This window comes from Salvia hispanica, chromosome 2 (assembly GCF_029641045.1).
Source record: "Salvia hispanica isolate PSC_SH4W2 chromosome 2, Shi_PSC_v1, whole genome shotgun sequence".
Lineage (NCBI taxonomy): Eukaryota > Viridiplantae > Streptophyta > Magnoliopsida > Lamiales > Lamiaceae > Salvia > Salvia hispanica.
The window spans coordinates 31,729,081-31,756,079 of NC_142693.1; the positions used below are offsets into that span (position 1 = coordinate 31,729,081).

Genomic DNA, 26,999 nt, shown 5'->3' on the forward strand with positions numbered 1-26,999 from the left:
TTGTGAGTAGGAATGAGTTAGTGGAATATGAGCTCCACTACCAAAAATGGTAAAAAGTGAAATGGGATAAACTTTGTGAGACGGATAGAAATGAAAAAATGTGACAATATTTGTGGGACGGAGGGAGTACTAGTATTTGCATTATATTTTTAGAACTTCATCATGTGTAGTATTATGTTGAATCTTATTGAATTATATAATGTCATTCTTGTACTATATATTTTTATGTTATTAACAAAGATAAATCGATAACATTCTATAAATTAGGAGCTAAAACACATTGTATTAGCTAGAACGATGTCGAAATTGCACATAATATATTATGAAAATTACTGTGTTACAAGAACATCGGTATTATTTTTGAATGTATGTACCCCACGTCTAATTACTCACTGAGCAAGCTATTAAGCAAAGAGGAGTCTTCTTATGCATAACAATCCCAATCGATTCATCCATATCAATATCCTTCGCTGAGATTCCTTCTGGAAGCTTCCAATCGAATCGGAACAAAAGATTCGCCACGGCCAGCTCCACCACCGGAATTGAGAAGTTGATCCCGGGGCACCCCCTCCTCCCAGCACCAAACGGCAGCAGCTCGAAATGCTGCCCTCTAAAATCGACGTCGCTATCCTCAAACCTCTCAGGAGAGAATTCCCTAGGGTTTTTCCATATTAATGGATCCGTCGACATTGCTGCCACGTTGAAGAAAACCCTTGTTTTGGCGGGAATGTGGTACCTACCACCGTCGATGGCGCATGGCTCGATGGTTTCTCGCGGAATCATCAGTGGCGCCGGTGGGTGGAGCCGGAATGACTCCTTGATGACTTGCTTTAGGTATGTGAGTTTTTGGAGGTCTGATTCTTCCACCATGGGTTTACCTTTCGCGATTTCTCGGACTTGTTGTTGAGCTTTTCGTATGACGGTTGGGTTCCTGATGAGTTCGGTCATCGTCCATATGATCGTTGCCGCCGAAGTGTCGGTTCCCGCAACAAATATATCCTGTGGTGGTGTGTGTAATGAGTGGAATTGCGAGGAAAATATAAATATTGGTGAAATATATGCAATCTATAGTCATATAAATAGTACTCGTATTAATGTTGGTAAGTTGTTGATTGTGTTTTTTTAAGTTGGGGGTCTTACAATCCATATTTATGCAAAGAAGATCATCAAATCTTAAATCTTTTAAAGGGAAACATTTTATCAGTTGAGGTGTAAATTTTTGTGAGTTATAATTGAGTTGAGGTCTAGGGATGTGTAATAACTTAGGGTTTGATGGAGTTAGCACAAGATGCGTAAACTATTAAGTTGAACACCCATGAATATTATTGCTAAATAAACTATTCCCTACGTTCGCCATAATATCTCACAAGTTGACCTGATACGGGTTTTAAGAAATGTAAGGAAAGTGAGTGGAAAAAATTAGTGAAATATGAGTCTTAGTACTAGTTTCATAATAAAATATATATTAGTAAGATAAAGTTAGCGGAATGTGGAATCTATTATAAAAAATAAATGTGATAAGTATTAGAGGACGGATAAAAAAGTAAACTAGTCACAGGTAATAGCGAGCGGACAGCGTAGTTTTCAATTCTTAGATGGAGACATTTTATACTTATCAACTATTTTCACCGAATTATCAAGGCCACTCAGCCGTCGTGATTGAATCACCAAAATAATTCTCCCCACTAGTAATCTATATGTGGTGTGCGTAGCAAACTGATTTTATACGACACATTCTTTGCCATTTGTTCAAACATATCTCTCGTACATTTTGGAAATTTAGGCATTAACGACAACCATTATATCCTTTCATCCTCCATATATTTTCTTAGCAATTTATATTTTTTATTAATGACTAATAATCATTTTAATTGTGAAGTTTGGTCAAATTCTGATCTGGATCATGATTTTTTAAATTAGAATATTAAATCACGAAGATTCATTTATTCGCAATTGTCTCATCCATGCACAAATTGCATCGTTTCTTAACATAGTTAAAAGGCGACATTTTGTATATGAATGAGACAATTGAGAAAAATTAAAACTTCGTGAGTTATTATTTCAATTCAAAGGTCACGACACAGACATTAATGAAATGACTATTATCCATTTTATTAAAATTATTAATGATAATGATTAAAAAAAAGATTTACCACGAGCACTGCCTTAAGCTGATCATCGGTAAGCTCCGATTCCTTCTGCACTCGAAGCAACACATCAATGATATCAACTTCACTGGAATCCTCCACCATCCGATCACGATGCTCCCCGATCACCCTCTCAAAAAACCCCTCTAAATCTCGACGATTCTCCGCAATTCTTCTATCCACACCATTGACCCGATTAACCCAACCCAAACCCGGAAAATAATCCGCCAGATTAAACCCTGCCGCAAGCCTCTGCGTCTCACCAAAAATCTCCTTGAAACTCTTCCCGCAGCCGCCTCCCGCCGCCCCAAACGCGGCGCGGCTGACGACGCTGTTCGACATATCAAACACCGCCGCGCTCAAATCCACCGGGTCCGGAGCAGCGCCCGAAATGAAGTCGATCATCCGGCCCACTTCCTTGGCCCGGATGTGGCGGAACGAATCGACCCGCTTCGCCGTCATCAGCTCGAGAACTACGATTCTGCGGGCCTCCCTCCAGTAGGCTCCATACGGTGCGGTCGAGACGCAGGAGAGGTTGTAGCATATTTTGTCGAATGCGTAGAGAGCGGGCCGGCCCGAGAAGGCGAGGTCGTGGTTTTTAAAGATATCACGGGCTTTGTCGGCTGATGAGACGACTAATACCGGGGTGAATCCGAGGTGTAGGAACATGAGATCGCCGTGGGTTTGGGAGAGTTTTTGGAGGGAGCGGTGGGGGAGTTTGCCGAGCTGGTGGAGGTTCCCGATGATCGGGAGCTTTCGTGGCCCGGGAGGGAGATTCCCGGGCTTTCTTATTCGTTTGTTTCTTACTAGGAAGAAGAGTGTGATGAATGTGAGAAATGGAATGAAGAGAAACTGCAGAATCATTTTATTGTTTTGCTCTATTTTGGTGTGGTTTCGTTAGGGCTTGTGGAGGTGAAAGTTGGAATGGAAAATTTTGGAATAAATAGAGGCAACGGTTTAACAGTCAACATTAGGGGCTGGTTTGGTTGCCATGATAGGCTTAGATAGTCCCTCTTATCCATGTGTATCTCTTGACACTTGTTTGATTGTCATATTATTCAATTATTACTAACCAAAAGTTTGGGATTATACTATCTCACCAAAATCATATGATAGTAGGCTTTTTGTTCATGATAATCATAATTCCCTTTTCCTCTAACCCTTCCTCTACTCTACCAAGAAGACCAAAGTGCTTCCATCTTCTCTCCCGAAGGTAGTAGTGGTGTTGCTTTTGCGAGTTGCTGTCAAAGCCTCACCGCTGTTTAATTGTAGTTTCTCGCCCACAGATTTCATAGAATATTTCTTCATCCACCTCATATGAGGATTTTTCTAACTACACTCTTTTTTTTATTTTCGCAACTCATCGATTTCTCGTTGATTTGGGGTTGGGATCTCGATTTGTTATGTGTTCTATCGACAAAATTCTATGGGTTTGTGTTGTCTTACAAATCTTCTTTATGATAATTTTTTATGATATTTTGAATATGATCTAGGATGGAATTGTTAAGATTTAGAGAAGAAGATGAACATAATTAAGTTTTAATTATGTGTCTTAATAAAGAATAATTAAATCAATTTTGCTATAATTAATAGTAATAATAAATCGTGAGTCATCAAATTTATTTAATAAACCAATAATACAATTAAGATCGATAAAAGAAATTAAATACATAAGGATATTTTTGTCCTTATAATTTTTATCTAAAAAAACTATTTTGTTAATCAAACAACATTATAAAAATAATATCTGACACTATCTTACTATCTACCCAAAAATACTATCTTAACATAACTATCTTATTTTTTTCTAACATGGCAATCAAACGAGCCCTAGTAGTAATCCCTCGGTCCCTTAAATTTTGTCACGTGTTAACTGGACACAAGTTTTAAGAAATGAAATTAAAGTGAGTTGAAAAAGTTAGTTGCATTTGAGTTTTACTTTTAATACTCTACTAGTTTTATAGTAATAAAATGTGAGTGGAAATTACTTTTTAAGCTCAATTTCTTTCCAAACCATAAAAATGCATAACCTAGAATTCAAAAAATTATCCAATGTGATCATCAGCCATTTCATCATTCCTCCATCGTTACACTTATGAGCCTTAGGGAGATCGAGTGAAGCAGAACAAATTAAATTGCAGATAGAGCGAGATCAATTGATCCACTCACGAATTTAATTAAGTAGGGAATTGTTGTGATTTGATTCTCTATGCATAAACAAAGATGGGCCATAGCAATTGCTAAGTTACGGCCCACTGGGCCCTCCATAACATGACAGTGTTGCAAATTTTTGGGGGCCTTCTTGGTACGACTTTTTTAATTACTGTACTGAATAAAAGTTGTTTACAGCCTAAAAAAGTTTGACAAAATTTTAATTATAATTTCAATGTGTTGTTCAATCCAGAAAATTGCATGACTGTTTAGTTTTATATCCATGCAATTTCATAACTGTTTCACAGTTTGTTTGAGTATTGAGAAAAAAAAAAAAGGGTAAAAAAATATTAATGGAGCATAAGTCCTAACATTTTAGTAATATAAATAAGATATGTCTAATGCCGGACAAATCGAAAAGAAGATAATGAGGGCATGTATTTATGAATTGTGGACGGAGACAATCAGGGGCGGAGCTACGCTTGGGCATGGGGGCCCTTGGGCCCCAGCCATCGGAAATATAAGTATAATATACTGTATATTAGTAGCATTAATCAAATGATTTGGTAGTGCAGTTGGTAAGGGATGCCGGCTACAGATTATGGTTTTTGGGGAGGTGCTATGTCGATTCTCAGCCATGACTTGCTTTTTAAATTTTTTGCCAAATGTTAGTAAGTCGTTTATTGTCAAATAAATTGCAATATTTACCTAATCACTATGGATGATTATTTGTATATTATTATCCAATGCTATATTCTATTTTTCTTTTGTCAAATTATATTTTAGAGATGCTTTTAGATATGTGTTTAATTCATGACTTGTAAAGGATATAATTTGTTCAATAACTTGTAAATATTATAATACACATTTTTAAACTACTTTTTTTTATTTAGTATTGTAATATAATTAATAGTTTTATCAAAAAAGTTTAATATGTACATTTAAATAAGTGCTCTACTTATGAAAAACTTAATTTTATTAGTAGGTAGAATTCTTTTTAAGGTTATCACAAAGTTCTTATATCTATAATTCTTGATTTGATTAAATTTTCTTGATATGCATTTATATCTTGTGTACTAAATACCCGAAAACATTCCTTTATTTTTAAGATTTTCTAATTCTAAATGATGAAAAAAACAAAATATAAAAGGGTCTTCTTACGACTAATTTTGATAACAAAATCATCAAGAAATACCTACATTTATTAACAATGAGCGCTAAAATTTTTCTCTTCTTGGACCCTCCACCATAAAATTCCTGGCTCTGCCACTGGAGACAATATGCTCCCTCCGTCTCACAATAAGAGCCGCACTTTGTCATTTTGGTCCGTCCCACAATAAGAGTCACACTTCATTTTTACCATGGTAAGTAGGTCTCACATTCCACTAACTCACTTCATTCACATTTTATTATAAAATCAATATAAAAGAGTGAGTCTCATATTCCACTAATTAACTTTCCCAACTTATTATTCTTTGCGTTTATTAAAACCCATGCTCATAATAAGAGCGACTCCGATTATGGGACGGAGATGGTGTTTTTTTAATTAAAAGAAGCAGACGGAATCTATTTTGAATATATATAATAGAGTAAAGGCCAAAATTGGTCCTGAACATATGACCATTTTACGATTTTGGTCCTAAACATTATCTTTTGGATTTTTTGGTCCTGAACATATGAAAAATTGATCATTTTGGTCCTGAACATATGAAAATTTGATCATTTTGGTCCTCCGTCAACATTTCCGTCAAAAACTAACGGTCTATGGGTTTAATCCCGATTTTGACCAAATTAAACTTTTAATTCTGATTTTTTACTCCCTAATTAAATTCCCTAATTATTTTATAAATATTCTAAAGCAGTTTCGGTGGCGGTGGCGACGGCGACGGCGACGGCGACGGTAAGATTGGGGTTCCATAACTTCGAAGGCGATAACGGGATCGATGAGTATTAGAGAAGAGCTGAGGCATGGCTTCCAAAGCAGATCTGCAGCTTGGGATGAATTACTAGCATCACACATCGCCAACACCAACACCACCACTTTCACTCCACCATCAATCGATGTTCCAGATCATCCTCCCCCTACCAATGCAGATCTCACACACTCCAAAAGCTGCTATACGCTGCGAGAGGACGTGCTGGATTTCAGAGACGGGAAGAGGAGCCTGAGCTTCCACACGGTGGAGGAGTACGACGCGTTGCTTGAGCGAATTCGCGCTCAAGATTGCTCCCCGTGGGATGATGTTGAGTTGCAAGGATTGGCGGAGGATGAGGATGAGCTTCCACGGCGGTGAAGGAGGTGGTGATGTATCCGAGCCGAAGGAGACAATGGGTTTTAGAATATTTATAAAAATAATTAGGGAATTGATTAGAGAGTAAAAAATCACAATTAAGAGTTTAATTTGGTCAAAATCGTGATTAAACCCTTTGACCGTTAGTTTTTAACGGAAATATTGACAGAGGACCAAAATGATCAAATTTCTATATGTTCAGGATCAAAAAATCCAAAAGATAATATTTAGGACCAAAAACGTAAAATGACCATATGTTCAGGATCAATTTTGGCCTTTACTCTATATAATACTACAAAGTGTCTTTTGCAATAGATAATCCAAAGTATCTTCCCTTTTTACCATACAAAAGCTAGTGCAGCAATAATACTTTTGTTTATTTATTTTTCGACACATATAAAAGTGTTCAAGCTTATTGGACAATTTTGTATTATTGTGTGGAGAATCTTTTGGACAATTCACTTTAAAAAGCACTTTTAATTCACTCCAGTCAGATTATTTTATTGTATATCTTATCTTTATTAAAAATGTCATAAAATAATTATTTATTTGATTTGATTGCAAAAAACTCAAATCCAAAAAGATATCTTCATCTCAAAGCGTCTAACCAAAAACCTAATCATGACTGTAATTTTCTTATCCTAAAGTCAAATGTTATGAGTAATATTCAACAAACAATTATTTTACGTAATCATGGAGTTTACGTCTATCGTCTGATGTATTTTGTTTGAGAAAAAAAAAACAAATAGTTCTAATATGATAATGTTTTGAAACACAACAAATTTCTAATAGTAGAAAAAACTCTAACTTGTTTGAGCATATAAATGCAATGGTTAACTTTATAATTATTAGCAACCAAAAATCACATTACATTAGGTCACATATATGAAATTTCTTTCTTTCACTTATTTAACATATATGCCACATATTTTATTAATTTTAATTTCACTCACTTTCGTTTACATATATACGCATTACTTATTAAAATTCGTATCTAACAAAAAATGAACATTCTTGTGGAACGGATGAAGTATGAGTTAAATTAGATCATTTATTCATTAAGTGCATTTCAGTACATATAAAGCACACTACTCCCTCTGTCACATAAAAATATGTGCACTTTTCATTTTCGTTCTTCCCACAACAATATGTGCAATCCATTTTTGAAAAGTTATATCACTTTAGTAATGTAGGTTCCACTATCCACTGTCACTATTTTAACTATCATTATCCCCCACTCTCTTACTTTACTATACAACTCTCCTAATCTCTCTTGCTTTACCAATTTTATCTTAATTCACGTATCATGTTCATTACTCATATTTTTATGGGACGGAGGAAGTATTATTTACGTGACGAGTTATACATAGAGACCATTTAGGATTTATGAACATAATCGCATTTGGAGCTTGAAAGCATCGGATATTTAGTAGTATCATTCAATTAAAACTTTATTTAGATAAATAAGAGGATCATGGGGATGCAATATATATATATAGGAGAGATTAAGAGGATCATCAATCTTATTATCGTCCAAATGCGAGAAACAAAAGGAGCTTATCCTAATCCATAAAGTTATTGATAGAGATATCAATTCACTTAAATATTATTAGATTAAAAACATGTAGAAAATGAAAGCGATAAATTGAAAATGACTTACTTATGAAATCGTCTTCATGGAGTTGGGTTATAATCAAATACTCTTACTACATTTATTTCTTTGTCGTGACGACTTCTATAAGCTTTTGCCCAATGTGAACAAAATTAGGTCAACGAATTACATTCACTTCTACTAAACATTGTACAAAACAAAATTAATTAATAAATTATACCTAGCTAGTCGGTCATGGTATTTTCATTTAATTTAACAATGTAAAATTTCAAGCTTATTTACTCATCAACCCAATTTAGTTTATGAACAAACATGTACTCCACTCACATTAAGCTGTCTTATTTCTATTTCATTATGGCTCCTATTGTTATGTATATCCAAAATATATTCTTATGAGGTGACCTTTATTTGGTTCAAACAATTCACAATCACTTTATTTATTTTAATGGAGGATAAGATATCCTATCACATCTTACCATATCACACTGTATTAATTAAAGTTAAATAAAATTATAAGGAATTAATCAAATTAATAAGAACTAAATAATATATATACACCGTAAATGATTTTATTCAATCAAGCAACACGTCAATTAAATATCACATGTGACTTTATCGACAAAAAGCTTTCACAATTGTAGTTTAATTCTCTTCTCTCTCTCTCTCTCTTCACCGTCACTCAAATGCGCAGAGGTAGAGTGTTGAAACTGCAGTAACGAGGTGAGGAAGGATTCTACAACAATTGAACTGATATAAAAGTTCATAGCTTTTAAATTTTTCATGCTATATATCTGGCAAATTGTTATTTCAATTTTCCCCTGTTCATGTTAGGTTATCTATACATTTTTTTTCCTAATAATTTTCCTTGGTTATTTTAATGTGAAAATGTTCGAAGTTTGATGGGTTTATTTAGATGCAGAGAATGAGCTGATTCTTGAACTGTTTTTATATGCCAATAAATTTTTTGGGTATGCTTTTATATGTTTACTAAAAAAGCTCCAATAAAGACTCAATCTTGGAGTAAGAATTTTATTAGATTTTCAAGGTATTGGTTTCTATCATCATCCGTCCTTTAATGGGAGGATTGGTTCCTTCTGATTTCGCTATAATTCGTGTGTGCCCTAATTATTTTGTTCTGGTAAATTGGACTTTGTAAAGATTTGGTTTTGAATATCAATGATTTTTTTTACCTTTATTTACAATTTAGCAATGAAGTCTTTTTTTGTAGTTATAACTTGGTATTGGTTCAAGGTGTCTTATTTGTATTGGTTCCCATTTTCTATTTCTCTTTTGTTTATAGTTGATTACTTAATTCATCTCACAAATGTGAAACTGCCCCCATATGTATCTTTCACATGTAAATATATCCATTTGATAGAGAAATTCTTTATGTAAAGATGAGCCGAATAAAAAGCTCAATAGGTATAGAGGTTCGAGCCAAGCGTAGTTGCATCGTATTCTTGTTGGATGTTAGGTAAAATGAAGCTCACAAAGAAACACTCTCCAAGCATCTAAAACTTTCTACGTTGACAATTGTTCGTTTGATCGGAATGCTATGATATGTGCTTGTATTGGTGGACAGATTCAATTTTCTGTTTTAGTGCATTCTTGTTCAATGAAAGTATGTCTTTTTAGGTTCAAGAGCTAATGGGTAACAGGAGTTCGAAAAGGTCATTATCAGGCCGGTACACATCTTATGCATCCAGTTCAAATTCATATAGCCATAATGCCTATCCGCAGTCATCATATCCTCAGTCTAGTCACAACTATGCTCCTCCAACTCCGAGCTACGGTGATCCACCCCCAGAATCCAAGAGAAGGCTGGAGAGGAAGTACTCGAGAATAGATGACAATTACAGTAACATTGATCAGGTACAACTATTCTTGCATAGATCTGAATATTAATTATTGAACTTAGAAGTTAGAGTTACCTGAAGTAAGAACTTCTTACACGTTTAGTATTTAAATGACTTACGAAGAACCCTGCTTTTTACTTACTGTCTCGATACGTCTAATGCATTTTGTAATCAGGCAATATTGTCCTGCTGCATGTTGTACCAAACTATTAGGAGTTTATGCACATAAAAGCTTCTGTGATCTAGTTGTCTTATGTTGTTGTACAGCCTCAGTGTGGCACTGTGGCAGCTTTGCCATCAAACACATTTGATAGATTTACGGTTTTTGTTTGGAACAATGGTGGACTCTGTTGGTTTTCAAAAAAAAAAATTCCCATTGTTTTATTTACTTTCTGAATGGTTCCTAGTAGCAATTTATTGAATGACTCTGCTCAATGAGTTCTTGGTTGCTGTAGGTTACGGACGCCCTTGCACGTGCTGGTCTGGAATCCTCAAATTTAATAGTTGGTATTGATTTCACCAAGAGCAATGAGTGGACTGGTATAGACTCTCCCGGGCAACAAATGCTTTGGAAGTAAAGTAGTTGGTTTATTGCAATTTCCTTTGGTCTCAGGTGCCAGGTCATTTCATAGGAGAAGTTTGCACCACATTGGCGATGAGCAGAATCCCTATGAACAAGCCATATCAATCATCGGAAGAACACTATCCAAATTCGATGAAGACAATTTGATTCCTTGCTTCGGATTTGGAGATGGTATACTCTCGAGTGTCTTATTGGTTCTGACACTCCACAGCAAGAAAAAGTTGGTCTTGATCTTATTATTGTTGTAATATTTGACAGCTTCGACACATGACCAAGAAGTCTTCAGCTTTTTCCCGGACGAGAGATTTTGTGAGGGTTTTGAGGAAGTAATGTCGCGATATAGAGAGCTAGTTCCCCAGTTGCGACTAGCAGGTTCATGTCCGAGCCTTGTGATTTAATTATAATTGGTTTTTTCTGGTAACAATATCTCCGTTTCTTCTCTACAGGACCAACATCTTTTGCTCCTGTTATTGAAATGGCTATCACTATTGTGGAACAGAGCGGTGGCCAGTACCACGTATTAGTGATTATAGCTGATGGGCAGGTTAGATTAATGTCCCTTTTTGATGCCCTGATCTAAATTATCTATATGTCAATAAAAAGTGGTAAGTTTCCCCGAAAAGTTTCAGTCTGTGATTGTAAAGAGTTTGTTTTTGGTCAGTCTTGTTTATTAATGTTTTCAAAATCAAGTAGTATAGCTTTCACCACTTGCAACAACTCACGCATCCATAGATTTCTAAATCTTCTTTGTAATTTTATTTTCCTATTTCATGATGTCAGGTCACGAGAAGTGTTGACACTGATCGTGGCCAGTTAAGTCCCCAAGAGAAGAAAACGGTTGATGCAATTGTCAAAGCAAGGTACTTTACTCGTAGTCATCATATAGTGTTTTTGAAGGATGTACAAGCAGTTATCTAAATTCGATCATGATTTGAACTCTAAATTCCTCGGTTTTTATCTTGCTCTACTGTTTATTTTACAGTGAGTACCCCTTATCAATAATATTGGTGGGAGTTGGAGATGGGCCTTGGGATATGATGAAGGAATTTGACGACAATATTCCTGCTCGTGCCTTCGACAATTTTCAGGTATATTAATCTCATCCAACTCTTTCTTGATGACAAATTTTCAGAGGAAAAAACATAATTTTACCGATGTGAAATCTAATTCTACTTTTATCCCGCACGTGTAGTTCGTAAACTTCACAGATATTATGTCGAAAAACATGGACCCTTCCCGTAAAGAGGCCGAGTTTGCACTTTCAGCTTTGATGGAAATACCTTCTCAATACAAAGCAACACTCGAGCTTAATATTCTTGGGTTAATCCTCATCCATAAGTGTTTTGTTTAGTTCCTTATTTTCAATTTCTTTGTGGGATTTTTGTTGCAATCTCTTACCATAATTGAAACGTGAACCAGTGCTTCAAGAGGGAAAGGTATAGATCGGGTTCCTCTCCCTCCTCCTCTGTATGGTGCAGCTTCTTTCTCCACGCCAAAACCTTCCCGCTCGAACAGTTTCCAGCCAAGCGCGCCTTCTTCTAGTGAGCGTGAGCCAGTTTTAAGAACAAGCCAATCTGGAAGCCATTCTTCTTCTGAGAACCATGTAAGAAATCCATATTTTCACTTGATTCTCGTTTTGCACATGAACTAAAAATTATGCCTCTAAATACACGAACTTTCAATTCTTTTCACTTCTCACATGATTGTCTGTTTTTGGTTAATTAATGTTATTACGGTTACATCTAAAGGGACGTAGAGATCCAACTACGTTGTTTAGTGTTTTGCACAAGATATAAACTTCCATTCATCTTTACAGCTCTGTCCAATCTGCATCACTGAACCGAAGGATATGGCATTTGGCTGCGGACACCAGGTACGACGTTACTCTTTCTTTATGTTGAACGATATGCTGCACATATAATCATCCTCAATTCATTCTCTCCCCCTCTCTCATGTATTGAACAGACCTGCTGCGAATGTGGGCAAGATCTCTCGTCGTGTCCAATTTGTCGGATGACGATTCACACGAGGATAAAGCTCTACTAGACGATCACTCGTTTAACGCTCTACTTCATCTCTCAATGCAGAAATATGCAATGGATGGTCACTGTGAAACCTGCTTATTACTGACTAGATATAAGATGAATTTCTTCAGCATTATTTTTGTACATATGCTTCTTTTATTATTCTATTGTTATTTTTTCACGAATAAGAATTATGTCTTGTTTTAGTTGAAGAATGCTACTATTATGATATTCTGGAATATAGTAGTAGTGCTTATTAATTCCTTTTGCAATTCTATTGATTTTAATATTTTATTACGAGTTTAAAGGTCTTTATCCAATATAAAATTGAAAATATCTTAGGGAAATATAGCTTCAAATTTCTCTGTTGTAATTGGCTAAAATGGAAAATAAAAAGACTATTGATTGTGGACAAGATTAATAATTTTATATAGACTTTAGATTATTTAAGATTGACCATCGATTATCCAATATTATTTTTGTTATAACAAAATTGTGAAGATGAATTCTGACTCGAAATTAATTATTAAATTGAACTCGATTGGTATCCAATCGAGGACATTCAAAAGACTCAAATCAAATTTAATCCATTGAAATTTGAAACGAACATGCTCCTCCTATAATTGGTGCCCATATACTTCAATAATGCACTTAATAAAAAGAATATGTACGGTCGTATTTTCTTTTAAAAAGTACTAATTTGAATAAAATAAAAATAATTAAGTAGCAATTTTCAATTAAAAAATGATTTTTATTTATTAATATTAGTATTTGTGGTAATATTCTCTTCTTTCACTAAAATTGTGCAACAATTACTTTACAAGGCGTCCAAAAAAGTGTGCAAGTTTCTGTATTTACAATTAATATTCGCCCTTAATGAGACACTTTCTCAGTTTTCTGTCTATCTAAATTTTATTAACACTCGTGTTATTCATTCAACCAGTCGGGTCTTGACCGGATCGAAACAAAGATGAAGTTAGGGGTTAAGTCAAACTCCCAATCTAAGCACGCGATTCAACTAAAACCACAACCACAAATCATATAGTATAGCACGTATATATAGTAAATAACCATCATGATTGGTTAAATTACACCTTTCAACATAAAAAAAATACAATAACAATAATTGCATTAATAATGAAATTAATGCAACTTAACAGGATGTGAGAACCACCAAAGCACCAAGCCACAGAAGATCAAAACCAGTGGGATCAAATGAACCGCTTTCTCTCCCGGCGCCGGCTTCTTCTTTGACTCGCCTTCGTAAACCAGAGACTCATCGTCGTAGCCTGCTAAAAGATTTTGGTTAGAATCGAAGCCCTTCGAACGATACATGTCTTCCTCTTCGAGGCTGTTATTCGACATGCAAGAAAATGCATATGATTAGATATAATCAAGAATTAATTGAGATTTTTAATTTGATCATGAGAAAAATACTTTGGAGAGATGTGAAAAGCCATTAATAGGGTGGCAAAAGTGAGTACCTTTGCTTCTTGTTGCTGTGAAATGTGAAGAGGAAGAAAAGTGGTTTTGGATTTTAGGGGATTTTTTGTGGGATTTTGAGGTTTGAGGGAGTCAACTTGTGAAGCAATTAAAGGGATATTTCATGTGATGAGGAAAAGCTTTTTTTCTTTTAAGTATTGAAGTGTGTGTTGTGTGTATATATACTTGGGATTTTGTATATATGGTATATATATGGATTTGGATTGTGGAGATTGTTTTCCTTATTCATAAATGGGATTTATATGTTTTCTATTTGGGTGTGATCCGTGTTTGGTTTGAGTTTATAGATTAATAAGTGTTTTAAACAGGTCATAATTAATAAAGGTTCTGATTAACAAGTATTTATAAAATACTAGAGTTTTTTACTTCCAAACTTGGATCTTGAGATAAATATTCTGGTAAAATTTTGTTTTGGTAGCTAAAATATAAGAAGCTTTTCAATTGGAGATGTAGAAAATAACTACGTGTCATCAATATTAATTAGTAGAATTATGATTGCTATTAGATGAATAATTATGTATATAATTGGAAACTTTATGTGTAAACACAAAACGTGTGTTTATTTAAATTATTTTATAATAAACAATATTTCTATTACGTAACACGTTAGCTATCAAATGCTTAATTAATCCGAATTCGATAGGTTACCACTTACCATACTATAGTAATTTCCATTTTCTTGGTTTGTTTTTTGGGAGGTGTTCATATTAATATATGTTTCCTAAAAGCTCATGATTTTTTTCAGAGAATTTTAGATTCCATCAATTTTCTTACCTTTTCAGCATATCTTCGCAGTAATTTTATAGAATGTTTCGTCAATAAATACCATAAGTTGAAACAAAGAACAAATGACAATGACTATGAGATTAAATCTATATGATTATTTCAAGGGGCCTTAAAACGATAGATTACCAATATCTTAGTTTAAATATGTGCACTAATTGGAAACTAATAACATTCATTACTTTGAAAATTCACACAATATTGTTATACTCATGATATCATTGTCTCATTTATTCATTAATTAATTCGAAACTAATACCATCCCTTAATTTGAACAATTAAACTAGTACTACCAACTAATTAAAAATTGAATTTGTGAAGAATCTAAATGCAATTTCTAGTATGTGAACTCCACTTATGTTTCCTCAAAATCGTAAGTTCTCTATGTTCAGACTTTATACATCTATAACTATATATAATGATATCATACAATTGCAAGTAAATAAAAATTACCATATCATACAATTGATTGTCTTCATTAAATAGTTTAATTTTTTTTAATTGAATATGGATTAGGCCCAATCATTTATAAGATTGTAACCAAGTTAAATAACAGTATAACACCCAATTGTTTTTGCCTCAACAGCCCAAAAATCCTAATATGACATGTCCAAGGTTTTTTGATTTTTATACATAATCAACCAAGTTAATCTTTTTGGAGAAATTCGTTTTTAATTGTATGTAAACATTTTATACCATTCTTTATTATGTCGCAAAAAAATACACAATCTTATACTATTAAAAGCATCTTAAACCATCTACATTAAACTCAAACTTATTTTAAAGTAAATGTCACAAATCAAAAAATAATTTTACTTCAACTATTTATACTAAATTCAAACTTTTATATTTTCTATCCACTTCTCTTTTTTATTCTCAGAAATTTAAAAAATAATTTAAATTTATTTTAGTATAAACCTAAAAATAGGTATATTTTTACTAAAAAAACCAAAATAGGATAATTTTAAAATACCATAAGAACTACTTTACCTACTCAATTTTGGGTTTTAAAATACCACTAGTATCACCCATGTACTATGCACAAATTAATATATTTTAAAAACATTAATTTTTAATTTTAAATTAATTAAATAAAGTTAGAATTAATATTAACAATGAACAATATGAGTAACAATTTTAGTTATATGAGAATAAAAAATCTATACAAATCAACATTGAAGCATAATAAATTTGAAACAAATTACATAATATAATGTTTAAACATTAAGTCATGTAGTAGGAAGATAAAAATCTATCACAATAAAGAAGATAATTACTCATCATTTTTTAAAATTTCTTTATACACTATAACTTTAAAATTAAAATCAATTTCATCATTATCATCCAAAATTTACAAATATTTAAATTTATATCCAAAACTTATAATATTTAAAATTAAGGCTAAAAACCTTCCATTTACTCCACTTAATCACATATTTAATGGCCTTTAATTTATATATATTTAATTTAATATAATCTTTTAGACTAAATGTCATAAATTTCTCCAAAACTCCCCTTTTATATATTCTGTCTATAGATTATATATTTTTAATTTAACACTTAATCACATTTGAATGGTAGTATTATTTTGATGGTAGGAAGCATATTATTTAGTATACGTGGAAGCATTCACAAAGAAAGTATTAAAAGAAACAAAATCCAAACAAAATCCATTTATATGCTAAAATATTGGAGTATATATTTTAATTCACACGTTTTGCTAACCTCACGATCAAGCACATTTAAATTATATATTTTTAATTCATTTAAATACTTATTTTAAATGGGCATTTTCTTAAATATCTCCAAAACTCTCCTTTTATATATTGGATAGATAGATTAAAGATGATCTGACATAAAATATTTTTGAATAGATAATTAAAACTTATATTGAGAAATGCAGTGGAACATAATTTTTGCGAGCATTACGACTTATTTTATATCAATAATAGTTTTTAATTCTTAATACATAAAAAATGATTAGAAGTAGAATCTATTACTATTAGCGTTCTACGTAATCTCGTGGGCCGCAGCCCACAAGTGACATGACAATGATCAGCATAACTAATCCAATTAACACATACTCCTACTCATTAATATTTCATTCTATCTCTAAAAAATATAAACTAATTTTCTATTTTAATTAGTCTATTTTTGAAAAATATAAATTTTCAAATTTTAAAATAATTAAACAGTACATTACACCTACACATCCTTTAGTTACAACTTATACCATTATACTTCTCTACTTTTACTTTTTATTCCTCTCTTAATTTATCAATTATGGAGTATATTAAAATTCATGCCGAACCTAATATTGCAGGAATACTTTTTTAGGGACGGAGGGATTAGTATCTTAAACATTAAATTTTCTTTGTATTTACTGTGCACACGTCAAGTGCACGTGAAAAAAAAATCAAAATTAGATTTATTCTTTTATTTATTTTTTGAATTTATTCAGAAAGTAGATAAAACAATCTTTAATTTATGCTATGTAAAAATAATAATAGAAATTAATATTTTTTGGATACTAGAATTGAATTAAATTAATTAAATGAATAGAATAAAAAAGCTAGTAATACCGACGTGGATCAAATTCTTTATGAATTATGCGATTGCGGAGTAACATTTATCTCTCACACATTAATTTTGAAGACTTTGAGAATGTAATACAACCAAAAGTTTACTAAAAAAAAGTACTCCCTCCGTCCCGCTTTAGCAGTCCTATTGACTTTTCTACCCTCTTTTTATAATAAATAATAAAAAATAGTTAAAGTGGAGAAATGGTAAAATAAGAGAGACAATAATGTAGATAAGACTTTTCTCTATATATATTATTCTCTCTTTTAATTTACCATTTCTCCTCTTTAACTATTTTTTATCATTTTTATAAAAAGAGGACAGAAAAGTCAATGAGACACGGGACGGAGGGAGTAAATTATTTGCCATAAAATTCGACTATTTCAAATTTGGGACATCTTCATTTATTACAATTTGCATATACAAGAATTTAGTCCCCACATTTGTCACCGGATTAAAATTCCCAAAGGCAAAAGATCCTTCACACCAAACATCCTTCACAACTGAAAATCTCCGCTAGAACTCGATTTTGCTTCAATTTTCTGAACGTAGATAGATATATACAATACATCTCTTATTCACCTACAACATCCATCCATGGAGAGCTTGAATTTGATTTCCTTGCGAGCAACTTCGCCTACTCCAAGAGCAACGGCTGGCTTCTCTTTTCGGCAATCACTCAATCCCATTCCCAAAAATTCTTCAATTTTCAGGCTTATGCCGCAGGCCCACAAGAATAATCAGTCATTTTTGGGGAAAATTTCATTTCCCGCCATTAAATCTCAACAGGTGGGCAGATTAACTTAACATTTTAGTTTGTGTGGAGGAGTGAGCCTTAATTTGGTGGATTTTCCCAAGTTTTTGTTGTTTTGTAGTGTTTCATTTGTATAAAGCTGCTATCTTGCTGTTGGGATTTTACTAAGTTTTGATGTATATAATGTTTAATTTGTTTAAAGTTGCAATCTTTCTGATGGGATTTGGGGTTAAGTAATAGTGGCTATGCTGTTTGAATGTGGAAGATATAACAAGAGGTTTGAAGAATTGCAGATTAATCCCTTTTGCTTTTCTTAAATATCTAAGGGTTTTGAGCTTGATATGTGAAGCTATGTGGATCATAATTTATAATGGGGTGCTTGATTGGTACATGTCTTGTTTACTTTTGAAGATCAGCTTATATAGATAAATATTGTATAGGGGTTAATCATGGTATACTAAAACAGGTTGGAACTTTGGGATATCTCAAGGCCCTTGATAATTTCTAGCTAAATCTTGCTCGATTTATATCCTATTGTAACTGATGACCGGAATGACACTCAATCATGGAAAGTGAATAGATTTGTGTTGTTATTTCTAGATTGAAAAATAGAGAAATGGTTGCAACTTTAAGTACTACTACTATATGAACATATTGAGATATGGACTAAAATTGGATATGATAGTGATTGTAGTTTTGTTGGATTGATTGAGCGTTCATCTCTTGTATATGTAGTTCGAGGTGAAAGATGGCTCGTCAACTGCATCCGAAACTAGCGCTCCTGAAGTAGATGCTCTCAAAACAAAAGAGTGGGAGGTTGGGATGTACCAAGACGAAGTTGCTGCGAGTCAAGGTATTAAAATTAGGAGGCGGCCATCATCTGGACCTCCGCAACATTATGTTGGTCCTTTCGAGTTTCGCTTGCAGAATGAAGGAAACACTCCCCGCAATATTCTTGAAGAGATCGTGTGGAATAAGGACGTTGAAGTCACTCAGGTGTTTTTCTGATATTTGCTAAGTAGCTTTGTACAGGGGCTTGTATTTGTGTATTGTGATTTATGTAAATGTGTTGTTGGATTTAAATGGTAGATGAAAGAGAAGAAGCCGTATGCGGTGCTGAAGAAACTGCTGGATAAAGCACCACCAGCTAGAGATTTTATTGGAGCTCTGAAAGCGGCGAATGCAAGGACTGGTTTTCCTGGCTTAATTGCTGAAGTGAAGAAGGCTTCTCCGAGCAGAGGAATTCTGAGAGAGAATTTCGATCCTGTAAGTCTACATATATATTCTTCATCATCCATGTGGGTGCTCTAAATTATTGGTCGTGTCAGCATTGATAAAATATCGCATCTATACCCCATCCGACATTGTGAAATGACGTAACAAATTATAACTGTTTAGGCTTTCTTTACTTCTAATTTATTTATTTCCCATATCAACAAAGCATCCAAGAGACAATAGTGGAATTTCTTTCTTTATTCAAGGGAAATATAGTAAAATGGCGAACATGTGTCTTTTGGATGGCTTTACAGGTTCAGATTGCTAAAGCCTATGAAAAAGGTGGAGCAGCTTGCCTTAGTGTTTTGACCGACGCGAAGTACTTCCAAGTATGAGTTTATACATTTTACTTTTTCTCAACTTTGATACACCTTACGTATGTGGTTGGCTAATTGGAGGGTTTTTTTCTCACAATTAAGGGAGGCTTTGAGAATTTAGAGCTCATTCGGAATTCTGGAGTACAGGTTTGTGATCTTCTATCGGTATCTCAATATGTTTAGTTTAATGCTTCTTTTGGTAATATGTTAACCGACTTCTGCAAACTCGAACCCAGTGCCCTCTGTTGTGTAAAGAATTTGTGATAGATGCATGGCAAATCTACTATGCTCGGGTAAAAGGTGCAGACGCAATTCTTCTGATTGCTGCAGTCTTGCCTGATCTGGATCTCAAGTACATGACTAAGATTTGCAAACTGTTCGGGATGACAGCATTGGTTGAGGTTTGACCTTTTCATTTTTTTCCACGAGCTATTTCATGTACTAAGATGCTTTTATGAATCACGAACTCTGATTTTATGATCGTCTATTTAGGGCAATTTATTTATTCAGTAATTTGGTACTAATGTGTACTCACTCACCCAGTCGATCTTCCAACTTCTAGGTACACGATGAGAGAGAGTTCGATCGTGTCTTAGCGATTGAGGGGATCGAACTTATTGGCATTAATAATCGTAACCTAGGTATATATTTGCATCTCTAATATACGAGTTTCAACTATCAACAGCAAAACGGTGCAAAGATACATATTTATACATGCATAATGAGAATGATCATTATTTCCACATTTAGAAACATTTGAGCTTGACATCGCCAATACCAAAAAGCTTCTTGAAGGCGAGCGGGGACAAAAGATAATCGAGAAAGGAATTACGGTAAGCAGTCCTTCAAGTAGCTTAAAAATCTTTCTATTCTCCTTATTTTACGTTTGCTCATATCGGTACTATTTAATGAAATTCTCAGGTTGTTGGAGAGTCTGGACTTTTCACACCTGCAGATATTGCTTATGTCCAAGAAGCCGGTGTTAAAGCAGTAAGTAGTAACAGCTATTCATCAATGCACCTATATTCAAATCTTTTGCTTGGAAAATGAAAATGCTCATTTATTCATCCTGTCATACTGAAATTACATTAGTACTATCTATTTGACCACCAAAAAATGATAAAGTTCTATGGTTAAATAATGCTAATACAGTTTATGTTAAACATTCACCGTTTTTCAGTTTGTAGTCTCAGCTTCGACTTATTCTTTGTACGTGCTAAACTTTGAGAATTTTCTTAATTGAGGCTACAAATAATCTATAATTGACCATGAGTTCTTTAAAAAATAGGGAAGTGGCAAAACCAACTGCCACAAGATGGGAGTTGGAGTCTCTTCTGTGTCTTTATGGCCGCTATATATGTTCTTGAGCACCAAAAGTTGTTGATCGGCTCATTTTCAACCCTAGTAACCACTGTACATTGTGTATCTGAGCACTCATGCGTCGTCTTGTGGTTTTAACAGGTGCTGGTGGGCGAGTCGCTTGTTAAGCAGGAAGATCCTACTGCTGGAATAGCTCAACTTTTTGGTAAAGATATTTCTCTGTGATGTTCATTGACATCCACTTTTTCGGCGTGGCATGGCGACTACTCTTGGCAGCGTTGTCTGATTATTTTCGTCGAAACTGTAGTAAAAGATGGAACAGATAGTGGCAAGTTTGCTGCACAACAGTTCTGTAGTTGCATGGAACACATTTTTATCTATATTTAATAAGAGATTTCCCTTTTCTTGTCAATTCTTTTTTGGAAATTTTCTACTATATGTTTGCGGCTGTGTTTTACATATGCGATTTTTCATTTTTGCTTCAACATTATCATAGATAATATTAATATATAGTGTATTTTGACAGATACTATACATTAGAAAATGGTCATGATGAAATGAATTGGCCAAATCCAGTTCATATTTGATTTTTGGTTTAGACTTTACTAATAATATATTGAGTTTCATAACTGAGTATATGGAGTACTTTTACTTGATTTTGTGAATAGTAAGCATATAATAATAGATAAAATCCATCTTCCATTATTGAATTAACCACGAGCTTTACAAAAAAAGAATGAAAGAAATAACAGAAAACAATGACAAAAAAGCTTGATATAATTTCCCTCTTCTTTTTGATCCTCATGATGAAAAAATTTGAATAATTTTCTTCTGTGAAAAATCCTACATTTTTGCTCTTGGAAAATCTGGAATAATTCAGTAGGCAATCTCAATCTCTTTGAAGCTGCTGTCACTTTGAAGATCTACTGTGAGCAATCCACTGTCTGAACTGTATGTAAACTCCTCATCTTTCTTCTCCACCTTACAGAAACGCGGTTTCTTACTCGAATATGCTCCAAACAATCCTCTCCCTCTTGCCTTGATTGTCACAGTTTCACCGAATGTACAATCCTCGACTGCTCCACCAGAGTTGTACATGTTAATCAGACCAATAGGTGCAAATTGGATTTCCTCATTCAACATCTGCTGATCACATCACAAAAAGTAGTCCATGTTAGTTATCAAGAATGCCTACAACATATACAAGAATCGATTTTTTATTTTATTTTTGCAAGAACAGTGCTTACTTTTATTGGGGAAATGGTGAAGATTTCACACTCTAACACTCCCAGTGACACTCTAACAGCTCTGTTTTTAGGCACTCTTGAAAGGGTTCCTGCAGCATTCGAAAATGAAGAAGAAGTTTGATCAAGAACGAATTTTTATTGCATTTGTGTTTTGAGCTGTTTCTGTGATGAAGCTTTGCTAAACCTGAATTGAAGGCATATACAGCGCAGTCCTCAGTCCACGTTTCGCCTGCAATGTCTTCGAGGTATTCCACATCAAGGGGGCTAAAACGGCCTGGGATGGGGCCGGTGTTTTGAGTGGATTCGGGTGCTTGTTTCATAGGCCAAGTTCCAGCTCCTTGGCAGTTGAAAACTCCAACAACTCCGGTTATCTTGTTCAAGTTCCATATCTTGAGCAAGCTCTTTCCATCCATGACTGGATCAACAAACAGGCAGTCACGTGTAGGCCTTCCAGCATATCTAGCCCTCAAGATGGATCCATCGTGCAGCACGAGTTTTTTGAGTATCTCGAAGTCGTGTTTTCCTGGCTTGTCGCTGCAAGAATGTAGTCAGTTGAGTTAATCACAGTAATGAAAACGAAGGTTTTAGTATGATTCGAGTAATAAATGTTTGTACCTCACATAGACTGGACATCCTCCTATTGCTCTTGCTGCACCATGGAACTCTGCAGTGCTGTGATTGCTCTGCAGAATTTATAAATTATTTAGCATCGGATCACATCAAACGTTGTACGAATCAAACAAAGCGTGTAAATTGAAGGTGCTTACGTGGAACATGTCCCAATCTGGCACAACAACTTCACCTAGAAGAAGGCTGTTGAAAGACACAGATGCAATGTGCAGTGTCTGAAATGTGGGCTCATTAGGCATGAAATCCTCGGACGCTCTAGCAGTCGCGCTCTTCTTTGAGCTGAAAATCGAGTCTGAGTTGTGACACATGCAGCAGATCAAGTTGTTGTCAGTGAAGTTCTTCTCAATGGACTCATCAAGAGCTTCATGATACTGTTTGGTGATGGAGACTCTGCCACCGTGTCCGGCTCCCAGAGTCTCGATCAGGTTCTGCACGTCGACCTTGACACCATCCACACCACTGCTGGCAAGATAGCTGTGCATATCGTTGTAGAAATCGAAGGCCTTTTCAGGATCAACCACTCCAACTCCATACTTTTCCAGGCTGTCCATGGCTATGTCTGTGATGTTCCCGACGTTCCCTGGTGACTGCACCGGGTATTGCAGCTTCGGGTTGTACTTCTTGAGCGCCTCCGATGCTGGCTGCACTCCGCCCCAGTAGCCGGCTAGAGCGTGCCACATGTAGACATACCTGCAATATAAGTAAAATTTATTAGCCTTTTTTCATCAGAGAAGAAACTTAAGCTTTTTTTATTATCAAGAATCTTACTTTAAGCCATAGTTCTCCTTGATTTGATGAATCAATTCTTTGAGATTTGTTGCTGTACCATCTGATTCTGAGATCTTGAACTTGCTATTTTCCTTGATATCAGTTAATCTGGTAGCAAATCTGTAACCAAAAACCATGAAAAAATTATGAATATAATGATCAAATTGTTGAAAAGATTGATTCTTGCTAAATGATGCAAAGCCTTACTGTGTTCCTTCAATGATTGGCTCTCCTTCCTTCTTGAATTCGTTCTCGGTTTCTTGCCACCCGTCGTCTATGATCAGATACTTCGGAGAAATGCCACCCTCTTTGAAGCTTCATGAATCAAGAATTTCATACAAATTCAGAAAAAAGATTCGATTTTTGCTTATTCGATAAAAGATTTTTCGGTTTTTTGTCATACCTTTGTAGACCATCTTTGATTCCATTTGGAGTAACATCAGTGTAGAAAGCATCCCACGTGCACCATCCAAACCAGTCTATGTGAGCAGGAGACTGTTCAAAGCAAACAAACATATTCAAAATTCAAGAAAATTTCACACATTTAGTGTGTGTTTTGGTGATCATGGATCTATTGTTACCTTCTTGTTATCCAGGTGACTAAATGTGCCCTTGTGCTTTGCCAATATCCTAAACAAGCAAAAACAAATTCAATGATCAAAATCTGACTATTGAAGCATAATGTTTCTTGATTCAAATATGTAACATAACATACTTGATTGAATCCTTGAGTAGCTCAAAAGGGTTGTCACCCGAATTGATAAAAACGCCTTCCAACGCTTGTGAAATTTGCACATTAGGATCACCTGAACACGAACAGAAACACGAGCTCAGTTTCAAGAAACCAAAAAAAGAGGCCTAACCAGAGCTTCTGAGGTGAATTCAGCTTACCACTTTCACAGCAGAAGTGGAGCTCGTTCGCTTTAGTCCCTTGCAGCGTTGTCCTGAACGCTCCATCCAGCACGGGCAGCACGAGCACGTAGAACTTGTTCCCACTCGTTTCGCTCTCCTCTTGAAGCAAATCCAGAGCAGATTCCTCCTCAGCTTCCAACAGAAGCATCTGAGTCTCCATAGGGATCTCACTAGCTGACCTCCCAACACGCGGGATCATCCACCAGATCTTCGCGATGAAAAGGCACATGAATCTGTAGTTTCTGTCAATGGTTTGTGAAGCGAAATGTTAGAACTGAAAATAACAGAAATAACAGAAAATAACAGAAATAACAGAAAATGTGAAATAACTCACTCAAGAGTTCCAAGATTGAAGACATGGTGAGAGCTCGGGCTAGGCGAAGTGGCGCCAACGAAGGCTGACCCCGAGCTCGATGGAGTGATGACAACGTTGTCTGGAACTCCGGTTAAGACAACCTTGCCACGAACCATTAGGCAGCCATTCTTGATCACTGGCACAGCTGTGATTGTCATTTTTTCCTTTGCTTTATTACAGTTTTCGGAGGCGTTTTTCGGGTTCTAAACTGCAAGAATTGAACCATAACCAGACATGAACTCATGGACCATGAACCAAAATCAAGAAAAGTGGCATTGCAAGCATAACTCTGATTACATTTCAAGAAAAGCAAACTAGCAAAAGGGATAGATGATCAAGATTCTTACCAATGAAGCAATGTAGATAGATCAAGATTCTTGAAGATCTAAAATGAAAAAACAAGAATGGGAGAGAAGGAGATGAAATCAAAGGTGAGTATCTGTGATTGAAAAAATTGGGTTTAAATAGGTGAAATAGGAAAGGGGGCAGCAGCCCACAATAAGAGTTTATTTAAGATTAAAGATTGGTCAAAAATATTGGTAGCTGAGAAAATTATTAAATTTAGGATGAGTACAAGTAATATTGACAAGGAGATGAGTCAGCAAACGAGTACTGTTGATATTAAATATGTGTGCAACTGTCCGCGGTTTTTGGAGGCAAGACAACTTAACCACAGCTTGAGCTTGTCTAGAAAAGGCACCAAAAGTTGAGTTTAGGCGAACGCATAAAAAAATATCGAAAATCAGTTAATTTTTTTACTAGTAACATAAATAAATCGGATAATTAATATTATTATATTCATTCTATCCACGATATGTTTATAATCGGAATACAAATTTAGTAACGAAGTTGGTCTCTTGTGTGTTTTAGTAATATTTTGTGGACCACGTAAGATAATGCAATAACATCTAATTAATTCATATCCGATCCAATTAATATATAATCAATACAATTAAGTAGATAGATTAACACCTTAAACACTTCATATAGTTGTGGCGCAATCCATACACACACAACATGATAAACGTCCCAATATTAGTAGGATACAAATTTTGATTTTGTAAACACTAAAATAGGCTCAATATATTGAAAATGGTCTGGCATCAATCTAAATAAAATTTGATATGAATTATTCAGCCCTAGATCCAATTAGAGAATATAATGAATCTCGATTGTGATACTAAAAGATTTTTTCTTGTAATCGATCTATGATACGCCATGTGGTATCATGGCCATCTTAGGTCATTGAAAAATGAAATTATTGAAATGACATGTAATGTTAGATGAATCCAACTAAATAATTCAATAAAAATTTAATTGAGTGGTGTGTGATGTTTTCAAATTTAAACTTAAATTCGTTGTATGAGAATAAACAAAATGATTGACCATATGGTATGGTATCAACCTGGTGCATGTGACCATTGTTTTTGTTTGTTTATTGGATTTGGCTCTATTGTCCATATATTATTTTTATGTAGCAATAAAATAATTTATGTGGTCAGCAACCTGACCTGAATAATACTAGTAATTAATAAGTAGGGTTGGCCTAAGAGTCATTGGTATTTCCAGTTACTCCACATACTATAGTTGATAACTTGATATGTGAAAAAATAATACTAGTAAAACAATTGATTGAATTTAAATTTAAAAAAGTGAATAGTTATGAAAGCGATTCAATTTACTAACTAAAGCACACAACAGACCATCACACGTTAAAGATTATGGTATATTAGTTGGCAAATAGCTATAAATGAGCTAAAACAGCTACAAAAAGTGTGCATCAAATTAACAGCTTTACACTTTTGAAAAAAATACATATGCATCAATGAGGAAATGAACAATTATTTGAATAGTGAGGCTACATGTATAAGTATAATCAATGACGACGGTA

At 34.4% G+C, this 26,999-nt stretch overlaps 5 protein-coding genes across 6 annotated transcripts; 3 read left to right on the top strand and 2 right to left on the bottom strand.

Annotated features, from left to right (window-relative positions):
- Positions 1-280: 280 nt before the first annotated feature.
- LOC125219711 (strychnine-11-hydroxylase-like) lies at positions 281-3,081 on the bottom strand. Its single transcript, XM_048121759.2, has 2 exons — positions 2,154-3,081; positions 281-999 (listed from the first exon to the last, which is right to left on the bottom strand). The coding sequence occupies exons 1-2, from the start codon at positions 3,009-3,011 to the stop codon at positions 382-384; spliced, it is 1,476 nt and encodes a 491-aa protein (XP_047977716.1). The 5' UTR covers positions 3,012-3,081; the 3' UTR covers positions 281-381.
- A 1,818-nt stretch (positions 3,082-4,899) lies between these two features.
- Positions 4,900-6,592, top strand: LOC148932185 (uncharacterized). Its single transcript, XM_089065023.1, has 2 exons — positions 4,900-4,914; positions 6,227-6,592. The coding sequence occupies exons 1-2, from the start codon at positions 4,900-4,902 to the stop codon at positions 6,590-6,592; spliced, it is 381 nt and encodes a 126-aa protein (XP_088921149.1).
- A 2,196-nt stretch (positions 6,593-8,788) lies between these two features.
- LOC125202651 (E3 ubiquitin-protein ligase RGLG2-like) lies at positions 8,789-12,924 on the top strand. Its single transcript, XM_048101100.1, has 12 exons — positions 8,789-8,921; positions 9,837-10,073; positions 10,513-10,597; positions 10,671-10,811; positions 10,899-11,012; positions 11,087-11,184; positions 11,421-11,500; positions 11,623-11,728; positions 11,833-11,960; positions 12,060-12,243; positions 12,457-12,513; positions 12,606-12,924. Exons 2-12 carry the CDS (start codon positions 9,849-9,851, stop codon positions 12,684-12,686), a joined length of 1,299 nt encoding a protein of 432 aa, XP_047957057.1. The 5' UTR covers positions 8,789-8,921; positions 9,837-9,848; the 3' UTR covers positions 12,687-12,924.
- A 5,027-nt stretch (positions 12,925-17,951) lies between these two features.
- LOC125201459 (indole-3-glycerol phosphate synthase, chloroplastic-like) lies at positions 17,952-21,608 on the top strand. Its single transcript, XM_048099584.2, has 10 exons — positions 17,952-18,319; positions 19,020-19,280; positions 19,374-19,550; positions 19,814-19,888; positions 19,979-20,023; positions 20,113-20,277; positions 20,439-20,517; positions 20,627-20,709; positions 20,798-20,866; positions 21,338-21,608. Exons 1-10 carry the CDS (start codon positions 18,128-18,130, stop codon positions 21,419-21,421), a joined length of 1,230 nt encoding a protein of 409 aa, XP_047955541.1. The 5' UTR covers positions 17,952-18,127; the 3' UTR covers positions 21,422-21,608.
- Positions 21,609-21,875: 267 nt separating this feature from the next.
- On the bottom strand, positions 21,876-25,603 carry LOC125201471 (putative galactinol--sucrose galactosyltransferase 2). 2 transcript variants are annotated; one of them, XM_048099594.2, is made up of 13 exons: positions 25,456-25,603; positions 25,088-25,316; positions 24,733-24,995; positions 24,557-24,647; positions 24,423-24,471; positions 24,245-24,336; positions 24,049-24,156; positions 23,842-23,961; positions 23,211-23,763; positions 23,059-23,126; positions 22,628-22,977; positions 22,444-22,532; positions 21,876-22,339 (listed from the first exon to the last, which is right to left on the bottom strand). In XM_048099594.2, exons 2-13 carry the CDS (start codon positions 25,264-25,266, stop codon positions 22,073-22,075), a joined length of 2,229 nt encoding a protein of 742 aa, XP_047955551.1. In that variant the 5' UTR covers positions 25,267-25,316; positions 25,456-25,603; the 3' UTR covers positions 21,876-22,072. The 2 variants fall into 2 exon arrangements, with proteins under 2 accessions (XP_047955551.1, XP_047955550.1); XM_048099593.2 differs by having other exon boundaries at positions 21,876-22,342.
- Positions 25,604-26,999: the final 1,396 nt, after the last annotated feature.